We start from the raw sequence: 18,969 nt of genomic DNA on the forward strand, positions 1-18,969 counted from the left end.
AATAAAAGATATATATACACACACACATATATATGTGTATACACACACACACACACACACACACACACACACATATATATATATATATATATATATATATATATATATATATATATATATATATATATATATACAGTATATATACAGTGACCTCTTGATTCACGAACAAGGTGAAAGGAATGCGGCACCTTTTGCTAGACCTTCTTTGTCTCCTGTTGACCTAATGAGTAAATTTGATACCTGGCCATTGGCTGAATATGGTAGGACGCAGCTTCCTTGAAGTAGGGGTGAAGCTAGAACCATCACCATATTATTATAATTCTAGAATATGTCAGATCGAGATTAATTCAACACCGCTGAATAATCTCACACACGTACCCTACCAATGTTCTGATACGTGTATCATGATAATATTCGTAAGAGGGTGTCATACCTGTATTTTCCTACTAATACCATACCAGTATTCCTGTACGTGTATCGTACCAATGTTCATGTACCATACCATTCATACCAACATTCTCATACGTGCAACATAACAATATTCATGTACGGTCATACCAATACCTGTATACCTTTCCCTGACCATACCCCTATTCGCATACATCACACCCATATTCACATATGTGTATCGTACCAGTGGTCCCGTATGCGTATCATACCAGTATCAAACAAGATAAAAACAGATATTAGGGTCTAAAAGAAAAGAGATCTAATTTCTTCCTTAAATCGTGTGATATGACACTGGGACTCGCTTTTCAGATAGTTCCTATTACCTATTGCCACTTGGGATGGAGACCTCTATTAGGGAGATAGAAATGGAGAGGAAGATAAGAGGAAAGGGAAGGGCAAGAAAGCAGAGGAGATAGAAGTGGAAATGGTAAGAGACAGATAGACAAATAGACAGACAGAGAAAGACAAGAATTGAATAATGTAAGTAGACAAAGGGAAACAGTTTGGTGATAGTAAAGAGATTTAAATAAAGAAATATAATAAGGTTGTAGTGAAGCTGAGAGAGAGAGAGAGAGAGAGAGAGAGAGAGAGAGAGAGAGAGAGAGAGAGAGAGAGAGTTCTGATATAACACCTTGTAGAATGGGGCTGCAAGGTAGCCCAGCTAGACAAAGATCTGACGAAGGGATTAAGATGACAGACTGTGTAATCTGACGCTTGAAGCAGGTATCAGGTACTGACCAGGTATTCCTGGAATTTTTGAGTGGACTATCTTGTGTAAGTTTGTGTTTATTTTTCAGTATTTTTAAACTGAAGTAAGGATCTGCTGCTTGTAATTTGCATTTCGGAGAGGCCACGCGTTTATTTTTATGTAATGGTGTCAGGTGTGTCAACGAATTTCTGTATGAAGTTGGGAGATTCTTATCATTAAGTTAAAAATTTGCTTACGTATATACGACAGGGAGTAATTAATGTCCATGCTCAGAATATATAATCTAGTTCATTTACGTCACTCTTGTGTGTGTGTGTCTAAAACCAGTGCCCAACACAAGTCTGGGGTTAGGGTCGTGGTAGGAACTTAACTCAGTCAATGCCCTGAGGGCTTCTCGTAGCGTTATGCAAAAAAAAAAAAAAAATGCCCAGTTGCGTAAAGGACCAGATTTGATGAGACAAATTACCTAAGCAATAAACTAAGAGTGCTTTTTCAAGGGCACTCCTATTCCGTCTTGACGTATTCCTCGTCCATTCACAACTTATTCCCTGCGTACAAAGAAGCACCACAAGAGATAGCCACTATTTAATGGAAGATTTCACGACGGAGTTGCTCTGCGGAATTACCTAACTCTTGGGAGAGACGTCTGGTCGACGACGACGGTAGACGCCGCGAATCTCAAGATAAGATAATTTCAACGTGAAGCAATCGATCTTTCATGACGCTAGTTGCGAAAAATGGTGATGAAATCGTAATTATTTTATGATGTTTAATTGACAGCTGTATATAAACCGCAAGTTGTCAACTGCATGCATTGAGAGACCGTTCATGTTGGGAATTTTAAGGAGTTTGTTCGACGATGGGTTACATAAGATAAATTCAGTTTCCCAGTCTTGGATGTTTTCGTAACATTCTGACATTTTCCACAATAAAATCGATAAAATACAGATTAGATATATTCCCCTCAGACCTCAAAAAACATTTCAAACAATCTACGAAACGTCAGAATATTGAACTAACTGGCAACGCAGATTGGTTCTGGCGAGGACTTGCTGAGATCAGACTTAGAGACAAGATCTTAGTCTCGAGTCGACAGCCGAAGGAGTGAGACCAACGTCTCTTAGCTTCTTGCTCGACTGAATTCCATCTGCTTTCGAGCTTTAAGTCAACTCCCGAATCAAACGCCCAGTTTCGTCTCTCACTTATCTTCCCGCATTTCGATTCTGTGTTTACAAAAATCACTTGGACATCTACACGTCCGCAAATACAGAAGAATTTAGACTCAGGGAATACGTAACGAAGTAGTTCAGAGGTGCTGGACTGGCCGGTAACCCATTGGCTGCTCGTAATAAACAGTTTAATAAATTAGCCTGGGAGGCACAAAAGGAGCACGAAGATGGCGGACTGCGCGAATGTCAGAAACAAGAAAATAGCGGTGGTGGGAGCCGGTCTAGTGAGTATTTAGTTCATTGTTTAGTTTTCTCCCGAGCTGATTTCGTTATTTACAATGCATTGTATTTTCAGTATCAGATCATTAAATGTTCTTTTTTAAAGGTAATCTCTCTCGCCTAATCTTTCAATCTCACGTTCTATATACATTTGTTTCCATGCGTGATTTTATCTTTGCAGCATTGAATCAAATGTAGTGTAATTATTTGATTATAATCTTTATCCACCATTTGCATAATAACTTCCTTTCCTTTTTCTCTCTCTCTCTATGTCTGTCTGTCTCTCTCGCTGTCCTGATAAGATTCTCTCTCTCTCTCTCTCTCTCTCTCTCTCTCTCTCTCTCTCTCTCTCATTGCTTGAACAACTCAGTTAGATCTCATGACTCTAAATCCAGGTCTTCTAGTATTTTATAATTTAGGAAGGTAATCACTAAAGTTGAAACAACATTGGGTCTGGACACTACTTGGGTGGGTGACCAGCTGGAAATGGCAAGCACGGTGCTTGCAGCTTCATACCAAGACCGAAAAACTGAAGGGGTAACACCCTTGGAGCCATCTTTTCAGAATATTGAAGATTCGGTGAAATTTATTATCATTATTTATTTATTTATTATTATTATTAATATTATTATTATTATTATTATTATTATTATTATTATTATTATTATTATTATTATTATTAGACTGAGACAAAGATATATTAAAGAGTAAAGAAACAATAACGTCTTGTACGAAATCATACGCTGGTCTCATTACTTGAAAAAAAAATCTTTTTCTGAGAACTTAAAAAGGTCACCAAGTCTTTTAAGACACAGGTGGCTTAATAAAAAAAGGAATTCCACTTCCGTCAGGTAATACGAGACGAGACACCGTTCTTAGATATTATGAGCACCGGATGACTCGGCACCTTTGGTTTTGTCACGTCACTGGATCACGAACGAAGAAAATCAGTTATTTTTATATATAATTTGTGTGTGTGTACGTGTGTGCTGAGTAGGTATGTGTATGTGTGTGTCTAGAGTCTCTCTCTCTCTCTCTCTCTCTCTCTCTCTCTCTCTCTCTCTCTCTCTCTCTTTTAGAGGCTTCCTGTAATCCGCGGTGGTTCCCCGAATTGTTCTAGGAAAGAATAGACACGTGCTTTCCCTAAAATTCCCTAAAACCTGTTTACTTAAGCAGTGAATTACGTGCCTGGATGCTAGGTGACTCATGTGGGTCGTATTTAGGGGAATCCTTTATTTTGTCTGTCTGTCTGTCGCTGGGCCCAGCTGCGTGAAAATGAATGAAGGCATTCATTGTAAAACCTTCTTAGGGTTATTCATATTTGGCACAAATATTCCAAAGGTCAAAGGTCAGTGTTACGTTTTTGTTGTTGGGGTTTAAACTCTTCACAAAGGGCTATAATGATAAATTGGAACTGTCTCCACAATGATTGGTTCTTTTATGACTGTTATCATCCTGCTTCTAATAATAATAATAATAATAATAATAATAATAATAATAATAATAATAATAATAATAATAATAATACTTACGTAAATCAACTAACACAACGTACGTCCAGTTCACCTATCTCTGTCTGGTTCACCTTGAAAACACAAGTCAGACAAATGCGATTCTCAGCTGCGTAATATCGTTGCTTATTTTCTAAGGCTTTCGGGTCTCGTTGTGACTCTTCCCTGACTGTTCCGGCATTTGTACGAAATGTACTTGACCGTACGCTTTCCTAGAGGCACTGTCATATAATTTTAAGAGAATTTAAGTCAGGTTACAAAGGTCAGTAAATAGATGGGGGACCATTCATGTGTGTGTGTTTGTGCACAAAGATTTTAAATGTCCTCGCATTTTACCACAAACAGCTAAGGACCTTTAGACACTTAGTCATACAAACGCATTTACCTAAAAATACACCTCCTCTTGCATAATCTCCTTTGAAGGAGGTCGTTTTAAATCCCACAAATCTCTTTTAACATTCCTCAATTTTTGGAGGTTGACCTTGAAGCCACACACAATTTGGAACGTTCAAGAGAGGTAGTGATTTGGTGATGCATGGATTAACATTTTTTGTCATGTTTTTGTGCAGAATATTGTTTTTTGCGATATTTTTTGTCTAGAATTGATCGAGTATCTCAATGTGCGTGTCTCTCTGGGAGCTTGGTTTGACAGTTTCTGGAAAAGATAAATTACTTCTATAAGTTTTCTATTGTAGAGATATAGAAATTCTTTGTTGCTTTTCGGTTTGTACACTGGCAGACCTTGGAATGAGTTTTCTCACACAAAATTCTTATCTCTAAATTGTTTCAGTATAGAGTAAATTACAGGTTTCCTTTTCTTTACTCTAATATTTTATTCTAGAGTAAATGTCTTCCTTCTTATTGTGCAGAGGCAAGAAAGGACTACCTAATAAAAAAATCAGATAAAGTTCCATACAGTAGGAAGTAACAGAGTAGGGCAGACCCACCTGTCTCTCGAAAGACGTACACACTTCGTAATCGTAAGATGAAGAAAAACAGTCATGGAATATTTATATATTTAAAAAAAATATAAATAATAAATATAATTATTTTTGGTTTTTAAGTTGTGGTAAGGGTCGTTTTCTGACATCTAAATCAACTGATTGATTTGATGTTGAAACTGGCGTGATAAATAATAGGGTCACATTCTAATAGTATATAACTGCTTATTGACTTGTCTTCCCTTTGAGAGAGAGAGAGAGAGAGAGAGAGAGAGAGAGAGAGAGAGAGAGAAGATTCCCTTGTAAGCAATTGCTATTCGACATAATCTTCAACACTGAAAAATGTGATCATGCATAGCCCATTAGACGTAGCCTACCACCCAGCGTAGCCTTACGTTGCGTAGAGTAGTCTAGAGTCTACTGGAGACTTAACTTAATGCGCAGAGCCTACTGCGCACAGGTTTTCAGGGCGAATAAACTGCGCAGCTCTAACTCACAGGTCCAGTTGGATTTTGTTTTGTGATTTTATGAAGGCCTTAGATGGTAACATGAAGATTAAGCCAGTGTTGTTGCCGTTCCAACAATATTGACCGTTATGATAATCAGCTTGAATATAAACATTCGTTGATATTGAATTGATTTTACTAAAGAAAGAATCAAATGGCTCTTTTCGTCAATAATAGTAATAATAATAATAATAATAATAATAATAATAATAATAATAATAATAATAATCTTTGCTTGTTTTTTGTTAGTTTATTTACTAATAAAAGTAAGAAATGGCTAGCTTTTTACAGTGATGCCATATGAGGCGTTCTAAATTTCGACCATTTTTCATTTACGTCATGAAATCTGAATGGCTGAAAAAAAGTGCGTGCGTGTGTGTGTTTGCATGTGTGTGTGTGTAAGTGTGTTGGGTTCAGTCATACACAAAGGAAATTGGAAAAGGTGTCTCCTACTGAAACGGCCTTGAAATAGGTCACTTATAGATCGTCATAACACTTCGTATGTGACCTGTACAGAACAATAGGTGATTAAGACTGCAACGGGACGAACTTAATTCCTTCTCGGGGCGATTTACGTTCAGACTCCGAGACAATGGGAGTGCTAATGGCACGAATTAGTTCTTCATAGAAGTTGAAAATGAGGAGGAATGTTGGTACATGGAACGTGCTCCGTTTGACAATTCGAGGATCAAGTTTAATCAGGTGATTGTTGCTACTGAATACCACATGATGATTGTGGGTGATGCAGAGTTACCATTCCTAGTTAGATTTTATATGCTAGTAATGACTTTAGTCTGTCACTTTTATGAATCATCATAATATTCTCCATAAGGCCAGTTAATGAACTTTGTTGTTTGGAAGTAGGATTATTATTATTATTATTAATATTATTATTATTATTATTATTATTATTATTATTATTATTATTGCTGCTTCCAAATGAGCACCTTATTCTTTAAAAGTTTGAATTTCAAGCCAGTGGCCCCTTTAATGGGTTTGTTCCATATGAATAGGGTTCATCTTCTGAATTATGATAATAATAATAATAATAATAATAATAATAATAATAATAATAATAATAATAATATCACTGAACATCTTTCGTGAAAACAATCATTAATCTCACTGAGTACGAGTAGGATAGCTTAGAACCAATCGGCAGTGGGGTAATGTGTTGCACTGGTTAAAAATAAAATGAAAAAAGTTCAGGTCAGACCGACCTACCGTTTTCCAACGTCAAACTACAAGAGTATTTTGAGGTAATATTTAAATAATACTTTTTGGACACTGACAGGTGCAACTGAACCTTATTTTTTGCTAGGATTTTGCACCTAATTAGCACTGACGACAAAAATAGATGTCCAGGAACCCAGTTTCTGGCTGCTATTAAAAAATAAATGTAATTTGACTCTTAAATATTCGAGTTAACTTTCTAAGCACGTAAACATGTATAGCGGTCGTTAACACGCACGCAGTTATAGTTATATATATATACATACATAAATATATGAATATATATATATATATATATATATATATATATATATATATATATATATATATATATATATATATATATATATATATATATATATATATATATATATATATATATATATATATATATATATCTATATATCTATACAGTAAATTCCTTCTTTTCACCTGGAGTGACTGATGCTTGAAAACTCGGTCTCTCAGTCTGGTAAGTGGAGCGTCATGACCACTTGGTTACAGTATAAGTGCACGCAGAAGAGTACTTTGCCCTGAGATATAAATACATCCTTTAATATAACTAATATTAAATTACTGTATTAATGGCCACAGCTGCCAAGGCATGTTTCACTGAAGCCCCATTTACCTGCCGACGTGAGGTGCCTATTTAAATTTACTATATTTGAGCGAGTCAGGTTTTGTTTCTAATTCGTAGCAGTTTTCGAAGCTCTTCGAGGCGTGTACAGGGTATATTTGCAAAGTTACCCGCGCCGCGACAGTTTTAGAAGTCGTTATATTCACATCTCTCCCCAAATCCAAGGACTCGTTGCCAGTTAAAAGGACCCCTTTGTGAGTAATCCTCCTGATGAACAAGCAAACAACTCGAACCTATAAAAAGAAAACCTCAAACGATGATAAATGTAGTACCGAGCGTCTTTACACCTCAATGAACCACGCAGCGCCTTTAGCCACTGATCCAGCAGATCTGTACAAGCACATGTGGGTCATGTGAGTTTAATAACCCACGTCCTAGCCCCTACACCAAACCTCCAAGGTCATGTTACAGACCGTTGAAGCCACGGGAGAAAGTTAAGGGGGAGGGGAGGGGGAAGAGGAAGGTGGAGGGGCCCAGCTTGGCAGATCAGACGACCCCAAGACGGCACAGCTAAGTGACAGATAAACATCGTCTCAGCATCATTATCTGCTGAGTTGGTGATTTTATCTGACTGAAAAATATGATCCTGTTTGTTAATGGGATGAAATCAACCCTTGCTCATGCAACGCTAGGTTATTTCATCAGTCAATTGATTTAACTGGTGAAGGCTGACTTCAAACATCTGTGCTTTTTCTGTTTCCAAATGTTTGATTATCACTGATAGTTATAACTTTTTGGTTATAATAACAATATTTTACTGCAGGTTGATATCTAAGAAATTTTGTTCTCAATGTGGTTGTGTATTTATAAATATCTTTTACAATTGGTGAGTTGGTATTAACAATAGGTATTACTCTTAATATTTCTTCACTTTATTGTTGTTTTAACGTTTAAAATAATAATAATAATAATAATAATAATAATAATAATAATAATAATAATAATAATAATAATAATAATAATAATAATTTTTTGCTTTGATAATTCTTGGTTGTTCCTTTTAACAGTTTCTATTCTTTTAAATACCAGTAACTACCACCTAACTGTTTAACCTCATCCCAGCATCACAGAGCCAGTTAGAACCAGTTTCAGTACCTGGGAGATGAGTCTCACCCTCTCCGGGAATTCTTATGTTGAGAAATAAAAAAGTACAAGGAAATTCTGAATTGCGTTATTTCCTGCGTTATCTTTTCATTTTCCTTGTCTTCGTCTTTTCAAGATACTTACGAAATGCACACATATATTATTATTATTATTATTATTATTATTATTATTATTATTATTATTATTATTATTATTATTCAGTAGATGAAGCCTATCCATTTGGAACAAGCCCACCAAAGGTGCCATTGTAAATTCAGACTTCCAAAGAATATGGTTTTCATTAGGAGAAGTAAGAGGAAGTAAAGTGAAATACAGAAGGAATGGTCTCACCTGTTAAAAAGAAAAAAATAATAAAAAGGTATATATATATATATATATATATATATATATATATATATATATATATATATATATATATATATATATATATATATATATATATATATATATATATATATATATATATATATATATATCACACACTAATATATATCAGTGTGATGTGTACATGGAATTAAAACTGCTTATCTCTCTCTTAATGATTTTCTTTTAATTATTCCAAATACATCTCATACTTTTTCCTTCACAGGTTGGATCTTTAGAAGCGTGTATGCTAGCTAACAGAGGCTATGAAGTGCACTTATACGAGTACAGAGGCGGTGAGTAGTTCGTTTTCCACTTTAACCACTGAGCCTCTAACATTTGTCAAGTTTTCTGCACATTTTAAAACTTGCATTTCTACCATTTTCCATATTTATACTAACCACATCTCACGTTTCAGATATCCGCACTATGGAGCATGTTCCGGGGAGGAGCATCAATCTAGCCATGAGCATACGGGGTAGGACTGGCCTCGGAGCGGTGGGCGTCGAGGAGAAGATCATTAGGGAACACGGGATTCCCATGAGAGCCCGAATGATCCACAACCTGGATGGAACGACGCGGGCCATTCCCTATAACAAGGACGGAAAGGTATGATTTGGGTGAGAGTGTTTTGGGATAAACAAATGCGTCCGCACTGCGGGATAACATTTTTTAAGATATGTTGGCAACATGTAATAAACATATGTTGACAACATGTCATGAACATATGTTGCCAACATGTCATGAACATATGTTGGGAACATGTCATAAACATGCATTGGCAACATGTCTTAAACGTGTTGGCAACGTGTCATAAACATATATTGGCAATATTTCATAAACAATTGTCGGCAACTTATCACATACATAACACAAACAGACTGAAAACAAGTCGACAACCCTAAATGGAGAACAAACCTTGGGCAAATGCTGGATGATTGCACGAAGCACTTGTTAGAACTACAGCAATATATTGACATGTTTCCTACTTGTTTGTGATGTGTGTTTGATGAGTTGCCGACTTTTGTTTATAAGAAGTTTTACTGCAGTGTGGATGCTCCGTAAGATATGATTGACAGAAGATGGTGAGGATCTTGATGGCAAAACTGTCTGTCAAATGTCTTTTCATTGTTTTATCAATATCCAACTTACTTCGAGAGATTCCTAGGAACTTCAGATGGGAATCTGTCACTCTCATGTATAAATTATAACTAAATCCATCATCTTTCAGACAATCCTGTTACATGTTTTCTTGTTTGCTTGTTAAGGATGTTCAGGGAAAGCTAAAGTTTTGTTAAGACTGTTTTTAGAATAAGAAGTTTGTTTATCCAAATGTCTGAGCCTAGTGGATTGTGGTAGGGTCCCATTGTCTCAAACTTACACAGTTATGACAATGAATTCATGAAGCTTGGTAACTAAATTCAGTATATAATAAAACGTGAAGATGCTTGAATTACCCGAGTGTATTGTATGATGTAGTAATTTCAGAATGTCTGTATTGCTTAAATGCACACAGACAAACACATACACACACTAAGTGGAGTAGCTTAATCCCAAGAATCTCTTATTCTGTTTCAGTTACTCAATTTTAAGCTGATCTGATGTTTGTATTACTAAATATGAAAGGTCTAATTTAAAAGTTTTTATTTTTATTTTGGATAAATACAATATACTAAAGATGAACGTTCAGTGAAAATTATAATTTTTTATTGCAATTATTCTGTCAGTAACTGATATCTTAGTTTTACAGACTTCTCTGTAAATAGCATCATTTTTATTCCAGTGTACCTAATCACTTGTTACTCTAAGTTCTTATAATCACTGGAGCATTTCACGGTGGGTCGATCTTAGATCACAAAATCATCTCTTGTCTTTTTTTTCAGTGCATTTATTCTGTGGGTCGAAGATACGTCAATGAAGTTCTTTTGACAAGAGCAGAAGAGTTCCCTAATGTCAAAATTCACTTCAATCACAAACTTCTCAATGCTGAGCTAGACCAAGGAGCCATGACTTTTTTGGAGTAAGTTCATGGTGTACTAATGAATTGTTTTGTATTCATATATGGTTTTGTTAACTTTTTTATTCGGAAGAAAGCATTAAATCCATGCTAGAGGGTGGCACCACTTGTCTAGCTACAAAATAAGCTATTGCAACTCAAGACAGGAGACTCTATCCCACAATTGTGCTTTATTTTTTTATAGATATCTCTTTATAATTGACTGGTTAAGCTTTAACAAGGCTGTAAAATCGATTTCAAAGCAGACCTATAGTTAGTACTTGAAAGGTTAACTAAATTTCTAACTTTGCAAAGAATATCTATGGTATGTCTTTGGCAGATTGCAGGTCTTTTTTACTTAGCACTTTGAAACAATTTTAAGCTAAAGAATATAATAAACCTGCTACCTATGGTGCATCCACACTAAGGTAAAACACACCTTAAACACATGTCACCAACTTGTCTCTTCTGTATCACAAACAGGTTGAAAACAAATCAACGACCGTAAGTGGAGAAAGAATCTTTTGACAAACACTGGGTAATCATATGAGACACTAGTTGGGACTACAAATAAGTCACTGATTTGTATCCAACCTGTTTGTGATGTGTATATGATAAGTTACTGGTGTGTTCGTGACATGTTTCACTGCAGCGTGGATATACCCTAAGGCAACTTCACACCCAATATCGAAACTGCCTCACCGAGTCTAAAGGGTTAATGATACTTACTATTTCCAAACATTCTAAGACTGGAAGTTGGCCCTTCTTAGCTTTTAATCCACTTTACAACTGATACGTGTGGCATGCCAAAAGTCTCCTAAGAGTCTACCTCCTCCTTCCAGTACCTCAGCCAACGAAGAAGTGAAGGCCGAGGCAGACCTAGTCATAGGGTGCGATGGTGCGTACTCCAACGTCAGGAAGCAAATGATGAAGAGGTCGTGGTTCAACTATTCCCAGGTGTATATACCACATGCTTACATGGAACTCTGTATACCACCCACACCAGATGGAGAGGTAAACTATTTTGTTTATATATTGAGTGAATTTTTGGGGGAACTTACGTTCAAAATGAATTATGACTGGTGAGTTCTTCCCTAGCCAGGATTCAAACAGAGATAGAAGCAGTTGTTTATGATTCTCTTTGGTGTAAAGTATTCCCAAAGTATAGTGATTTTGATTTTTATTGATGTTTGTGAGTTAATATGGCTAAAGTTAGTCGACAGAAATTTAGCTAGCGTTTTATCTGGCTCAGTAACCTACCCAATGTTTATAAATATAACTATGCATAGTCACCAATATATTGCATTGCCCTAACACATAAATAAACTGTATATGATTAATTGATTCTATTACCTTCCGGTAGTTCGCAATGCCTCCAAATTACCTCCACATATGGCCCAGGGGCAAGTTCATGATGATTGCCCTGCCCAACCAAGACAAGTCATGGACAGTGACGCTCTTCATGCCCCACGAAATGTTCCAGACTTTGGACACGCCAGATGCTCTGTTAAATTTCTTCAAGGTATAATTTTTATTTCTTCTTAGTATTGTTATTATTATTACTGTTTATTTATGAATTTGTGATAAAGTGACGTGTGATCTAAGTTGATCACTGAATGAAAATTTTCTTTACTTTTCATAAATAGTTTCCATGGAGTTTTATTGTTCTTCAGACTGAAAATAAATGACAAAATCCTCTAAAACTTGTTTACAAATCTATTTCTTCCAGTTTTCAAATAATGAACAAGCACTATGATTAAGCTTCATATTTTTTTAAAAATGAACACTACACAAATTAAATTCTTTGTAAATAAGAGGACACAAGACTTATTTAATTGCTTTTTTTACAGACCCATTACCCAGATGCAATTGCTCTGATTGGGAAAGAGAAACTCGTGGCGGATTTCTTTGCAAATAAAGCTCTCCCCATGATATCGGTTAAGGTAAGACTTCAGTTTCTTTGATATAACATTTATTATTATTATCATTCTTATTATTATTATCATTACTACTTTTTGTATCCACAGGAATATAGTAAAATCATTATAATTATTACTATTATTATTTTGACTGTAAACTTCCTAATTTTATTAGATATATCATATTCATGCTTTCATCTATATATTTTGTATTTAAATGCACCAAGTGAAATATACCACGCAGTCCCAGATTCCATGGTATGAACTCGAATCATAAAACCATCTATTTAATGATGTGTATCCAGATGTGTCCAAATTTGTTTGTGTTACATTAATTCACACATATTTCATTTCTAGTGCTCTCCATACCACGTCGGTTCTACAAGTCTTCTTATGGGTGACGCAGCCCATGCAATGGTTCCTTTCTATGGGCAAGGGATGAATTGTGTAAGTTTATAGTTAATTTTTATGTTGGTGTGAAAAAGATCATTAGTTCCGAGGGGTGGTCCAATAGCCAAATTATTATTTTTCCTTTAAAATTTTTATACATTGGTTCTTGTGGCTTCTGCTACAAATTATGCTGTTGTATAAAATCTATATTTTCCTATGTTAGGTTTTGCATATATATATATATATATATATATATATATATATATATATATATATATATATATATATATATATATATATATATATATATATATATATATAATGTATATAATTTTGGTCATACGGCCCTCTGAATGCTTTCTAACTTATTAGAAAAACCCATGAACACCTACATTTGACAGATCAGTAAATTAAGTCTTTAGGATTTTCGATCTGAAAATAATTTCCAATCAGATCAATTAATCATTTTGTAATTATAGCTAATTATCATAAACAACGAATTCGATTAGTGAAATGCAATATAGGAAGTTTATCGTGTTGTGTCGGCAATAAAATGTTATTTGTACAAATGCATTAGACGGTATTTCATTAGAAAGTTAATTGAATGAATTCTGCAGAGTTTATACGCGAAAATTACATCCTGCCAATATAATAAGGCATTGATTCTATTAATAAGATGAAAAATTAATTTCTGTGCTATTGAAAAGTTTAATTTGAGAATGAACCCTTTATTGTTTGTAATAGATGATGCATATAAAACTTTAAAAATTCCAATATTTGGTTTGCCATAACAATGTAAACAGTTATAATTGTGTACTATTATAGAAAAAAATTCCAGGTAGGCTATTCATCACTTTTATTTTATACAAAGAATTGATTGGATATATCTGATGTCTGTAGATGCAACTTATGTACTGTCGAAACAAGGAATCTTTTTTAAAATTATTAAATATTGTCATTGATAAAGATAGATACTTATTAACATCAACTGAAAACGGATTAAATCATTGCTTATATTTGTCTGAAATTAGTTCTTGGTGTAATATGAAGTAATGATGATTGTTGTATTAGTTACAGAATCTTGTAAATAATTTTTCTTTTATTATAAGTAACTTGATTTTTATAAAGAGTATTATTGTCAATGATAAAGAGAGATATTTATTAAATCAACTACAAACGTATTAAATACTTACTGCTATGTTTATATGATATTAATTCTTGGTGTAATGTAAATTAATGCTGAATATTGTATTAGTTTTAAGATTCATTTATTAATTGCTCTTTTACCAGTTTCAAATAATCTTATAATGGCTTCAGACTAGTTATAGAATTTTTAAAATAATTTTTCTTTTATCAATGTTAAGTTATTTCAGCAATACCTTCAATATTCTTTAGAAGTAACTTTAACAACTGTTTTCCAGGGCATGGAAGATTGCGTGGTGCTGGACGAACTCATGAATAAGTACGACGACGACCTGGAAAAGGTCCTTCCAGCATATTCGGAGCATCGTAACCCGGACGCCGAGGCTATTGTCGACCTTGCCATGTACAATTATATTGAGGTCAGTAGAGAGAGAGAGAGAGAGAGAGAGAGAGAGAGAGAGAGAGAGAGAGAGAGAGAGAGAGAGAGAGAGAGAGCATCTCAATGTAGCTGGGTTTGGTGGAAGCTTGTTTATGTTTGTTAGACAGGTTCTGTTTTGGGATTGTTTAATAACAAGTAAATAATTTTTAATGGTATTTCTACTACTACTGCTACTACTACAAATAATAATAATAATAATAATAATAATAATAATAATAATAATAATAATAATAATAATAATAATAATAATAATAATAATGGCCACAACTATAATGATGTTTAGATATCTTAATATGCTCCTTTCATTCATTTTTGGCCAAGAAAGTAATAGTGGATAAATTTATACCTTTTTAAGCTTTATAACCTTTCAAAACAATGTCTAAAGTAACAACAACAGGGACAGTAACAATGATACTGATAATAACAAATCTCTTACTTCATGACACTACCTGATTTTTACCTCATCAACTAAAATCGACTTCTTTCAACAGATGAGGGATCTGGTCAACTCTCGCCTCTTCCTCCTGAGGAAAAAATGGGACGATTTCCTCAGCAGACTTCTACCTGGAACCTGGGTCCCCCTCTACACTATGGTCACCTTCTCAAGAGAGAGGTACCACTCGTGCATCGCCAAAAAGAAGTGGCAAGATAATGTAAGCTATATCTTGACTGTGAAGAGACAGTGAATAGGGTACATACAGCTTCTCTAGCCAGGATTCAAACCTGTGTCTTTAGGGTTTGATACAGAGGTGCTAAGGGCTTACATTTGGTCTTGGTAGCCTAATAAGAAGTCCCTGTAACCTCTGTTTGAAATCTCAAAAGGCATGGGTTCGATTTGTGACAGATAGATGAATTCAGTGTTAAGGGGTATTTGTAGCTCAATATTTGTGACTACTTCTAGCACTGTTCATCAAACCTACAGGCTTTTAATTATGAGAATATTATATTCAGAGAAATTTAGTTTTTAGGGAAACCTCCAATTCCCAGTGATTTTTTATACATTGTTTTATATCTGTTCCCAAATATCTCTTCACTAGAACTAATACATACCTTTCTGAGTTTTATCCAAGATGTTTCTCAATTCTGTGTTGTCTTTATTCACTCTTAGTTCCTGTTGCCTACTGTATTTTTTTACAACTGATATTCAATCATATTCATAGATTTCAAATTCAACAGATTGTTGCCAGAATCGTGAAAGTATGCAGCGTGGCTGGGGTCATGATGGGATTCCTCTTTGCAAAGACTGAGGCTGCCCATACCTTGGCTAATTCGTTTCTGACCCATATCAACTCCTTGGCAACGAAGACCTTGGCTGTCGTCGACAGGTCAGTGGTGGGTCATGCCCAGAGAGTCAGTCTTTTCTAGGGGTCACGCCCATCAACAAAGACTAATTTAGATCAGGGCACTTTTCTCAAAGATGAATTATTGTAAGATATTATTCCCAGTCGACACCAGCAAAGAAAGTTTGCAAAAAATGTAAAAATTGTTTACAAACCTTTCAGATGCCTTATCCCCAATTGCAAATTGTTTACAAACATTCCAGAAACAGTTTGCAAACACTGGGAACACCTCACAAACAGTTTACACAGTTTCCAGTAGTATGTCGTTTTTTCTTCTTTGGAAGAAAAATTATCAATCAAGACAAAACATGGAAAGATATTGAATATGAATAAATTATCACTTTAGTCATAAGACAAAGGTGAAAATCCCTAAGTACTATGAATATTAAACATGACTGAAAGGTTTTAAACAATATGTAATGAACAGAAAATATGAATAAAATATTAAAAGAAAAGTCATTAGTAGAACACTATTTAATACAGAATAAGGAAATTTACAGTTGAACTTACCCATAATTAGTGATTGCATATTACTGTAAAACTCTTTTGAATAATGATTCTCATTTTGTACAGATATTTTATTGCTCTGTTTAATTAAATATTTGTATCTTTATTCACCAGATCGTAGAGAAGGCAGAGATGAAGAGATACTGAGACAGAGATCCCTGGTGACCGGCATTTACTGAAATATCATCCGATATAAACAATTCCTGCTCAAGACCTTATTTTTATAATTCAGGGAGAGTCAAATCTTCCAGAATCAATAATAGTCTTTAAGTAGCCTTTACAATATCAAACGAATAAATAGTGAATCTTCTATCAGTGTTCATGATATTGTTTTTACTTGCATTTTTTTTATCTAAGTCATTAGTCTTACAAAGTTTATATTGGTAATTTTCTTATACCAAAACCACAATTTGTAAAGCTTTTACAAATTAGATACACCTTTTCAATGTTTTATTTTTAAGTCTACATAGCAATTCTCTTTAGTATGTCGTAAGACCTTTTAATTAACTCAGTACCCAATTACATTTGTAGGCTGTAACTTTCCAGGACATATATACACAGTTTTTCTAAAATATCAAATAAACTAAAAGTTATAGTAGATTATATTTTTGCTTAGTGAACAAGTCTGTACAACACATGTGGCGACTGGAATTTGAGTTGAAAATTAAGTGGAGTTAATACATTACGAATATTGTCCTCAGTTATTTCCAAAGTATAATGATTTTATCTGTGGCATTAAGATTTTACAGTAAAGTATGAAAACGAAAGTGTTTTGGAGTTTCCTTTTAGTATATATGGGTGGAATTGTCAAGTCCCTTCATAGACCCTAGTTTCTGGTATAATGAAGAGCACAGAGCCCTTAGGTTTGCTAGTACTTTTGCTGATCCTTGGATTAATATTCTCTTAGTTATGGGGATTGCTTTTCACACACTACTCTGTATTCATTGGGTAGAATCCAAGGCTTCCTGGTTAACAAGTCCTCTTGTATGTGATTTCAAATTAAGATCACCTTGAAATTCATAAATAAAATAAAATTTCACAATTACACCATCTTTTCCTGAATAGATAACTTCTTGCCAAGAGTCCTTGCAGGTTATATGCCAGTTTCAGAGGTCTCCTAAATTGAGGATTTCAGTGTACAATGCACCTGGAGACTGAAGTCTCAAAGTATAAACCCGATGGTTTGATGGCTATCAATTTTCTTACCTCCAGTGATTTGCAACAGACTGTTTGACACTCTACTTAACCAAGCAGTCAATACTTTTGAGGTTTTCTCTAATTTAGTCATAAGAACTACACACACAAACTTACTTATATCCTTCAAGCTTTTCTGAGCTCCACTTTACTGTAGTTGGCTCTACTTTTGCACCAAATTATCTCATTATCTCTCTTTACCTGACAGTTTTGGCACTATTTCCCCCTTGATAAGGCTGTTGCTTCTGTTCACGAGACCCCAATTCCCTGGCTTCTTGCATCACTGAGGTGTGATTGATGGAGTGGAGGAGTTCACCCAAAACCTGGCTAGACTATACAGACTTTCCCTACAACATCTTTTCATTTCCATATCTCTACTCCTCTTTATCATTTTCTTTCCCCCTTTTCATTTTCATCCAAAACCTCGTCTGTGCAGACTTTCCAGCCACACCTTTTCATTTCCACGTCTCTACTCCTCTTTATCATTTTCTTTTCATCAGCAACCTCCCATTTGCTCTACTCAGTCATATGCAGATGATTCTATTCTTTGCCAAACGGCCTCCGTTCAGTCTTGTTCTCCTCAAAATTCAAGCTAGTTTCATCGCGTACACACTTACACACACACACACACACACACACGCAAATATATGTATATATATATACACATGTATATGGAAATGAATCTATGAGAACGCATTTCGCAGAAGTAAATTTCTGACTCACATCGAGACCGAAACCCAGTCTTCCGAGTGGGAGTCCAGGGCGTTAGCAATTCCTCCGCACAACCCATATATATATATATATATATATATATATATATATATATATATATATATATATATATATATATATATATATATATATATATATATATAAATATGGGTGCGTGTGTGTGATGTGAAACAACGACTCTCTTCTCAAACGACACCACAATGTCACGACGTCAAAAGAACCTTAATAACCAAGCGAAAGTGATGAACTAACAGACTGCGAAAGAAAATGAAAGAAAATGAAAAGAAAATGACTTTCCTGACATATAAAAAAAATCCCCATTACGTATCACGGACGACGCACCAGAGGGTGGGACGTTCCAAAGAATGGAATGACTTGCAGATCTGTCTACATGAATGAATCCCGGA

General features: G+C 34.8%; 1 protein-coding gene across 1 annotated transcript; it reads left to right on the forward strand.

Annotated features, from left to right (window-relative positions):
• The first annotated feature begins 1,502 nt into the window (after nucleotides 1-1,502).
• cn (Kynurenine 3-monooxygenase cn) lies at nucleotides 1,503-17,403 on the forward strand. Its single transcript, XM_067133817.1, has 12 exons — nucleotides 1,503-2,612; nucleotides 9,129-9,198; nucleotides 9,321-9,511; nucleotides 10,786-10,922; nucleotides 11,741-11,912; nucleotides 12,262-12,420; nucleotides 12,749-12,841; nucleotides 13,175-13,264; nucleotides 14,629-14,769; nucleotides 15,281-15,442; nucleotides 15,966-16,114; nucleotides 16,751-17,403. The coding sequence occupies exons 1-12, from the start codon at nucleotides 2,556-2,558 to the stop codon at nucleotides 16,755-16,757; spliced, it is 1,428 nt and encodes a 475-aa protein (XP_066989918.1). The 5' UTR covers nucleotides 1,503-2,555; the 3' UTR covers nucleotides 16,758-17,403.
• The last annotated feature ends 1,566 nt before the right edge of the window (nucleotides 17,404-18,969 follow it).

Source organism: Macrobrachium rosenbergii, chromosome 34, assembly GCF_040412425.1.
Source record: "Macrobrachium rosenbergii isolate ZJJX-2024 chromosome 34, ASM4041242v1, whole genome shotgun sequence".
NCBI lineage: Eukaryota > Metazoa > Arthropoda > Malacostraca > Decapoda > Palaemonidae > Macrobrachium > Macrobrachium rosenbergii.

Coding starts and splice junctions, on each gene's coding strand:
- cn (XM_067133817.1), top strand. CDS start 2,556: ATGGCGGACTGCGCGAATGTCAGAAACAAGAAAATAGCGGTGGTGGGA. Junction 10,923..11,740: donor GGAGCCATGACTTTTTTGGA/GTAAGTTCATGG, acceptor TCCTCCTTCCAG/TACCTCAGCCAACGAAGAAG. Junction 14,770..15,280: donor CCATGTACAATTATATTGAG/GTCAGTAGAGAG, acceptor TTCTTTCAACAG/ATGAGGGATCTGGTCAACTC.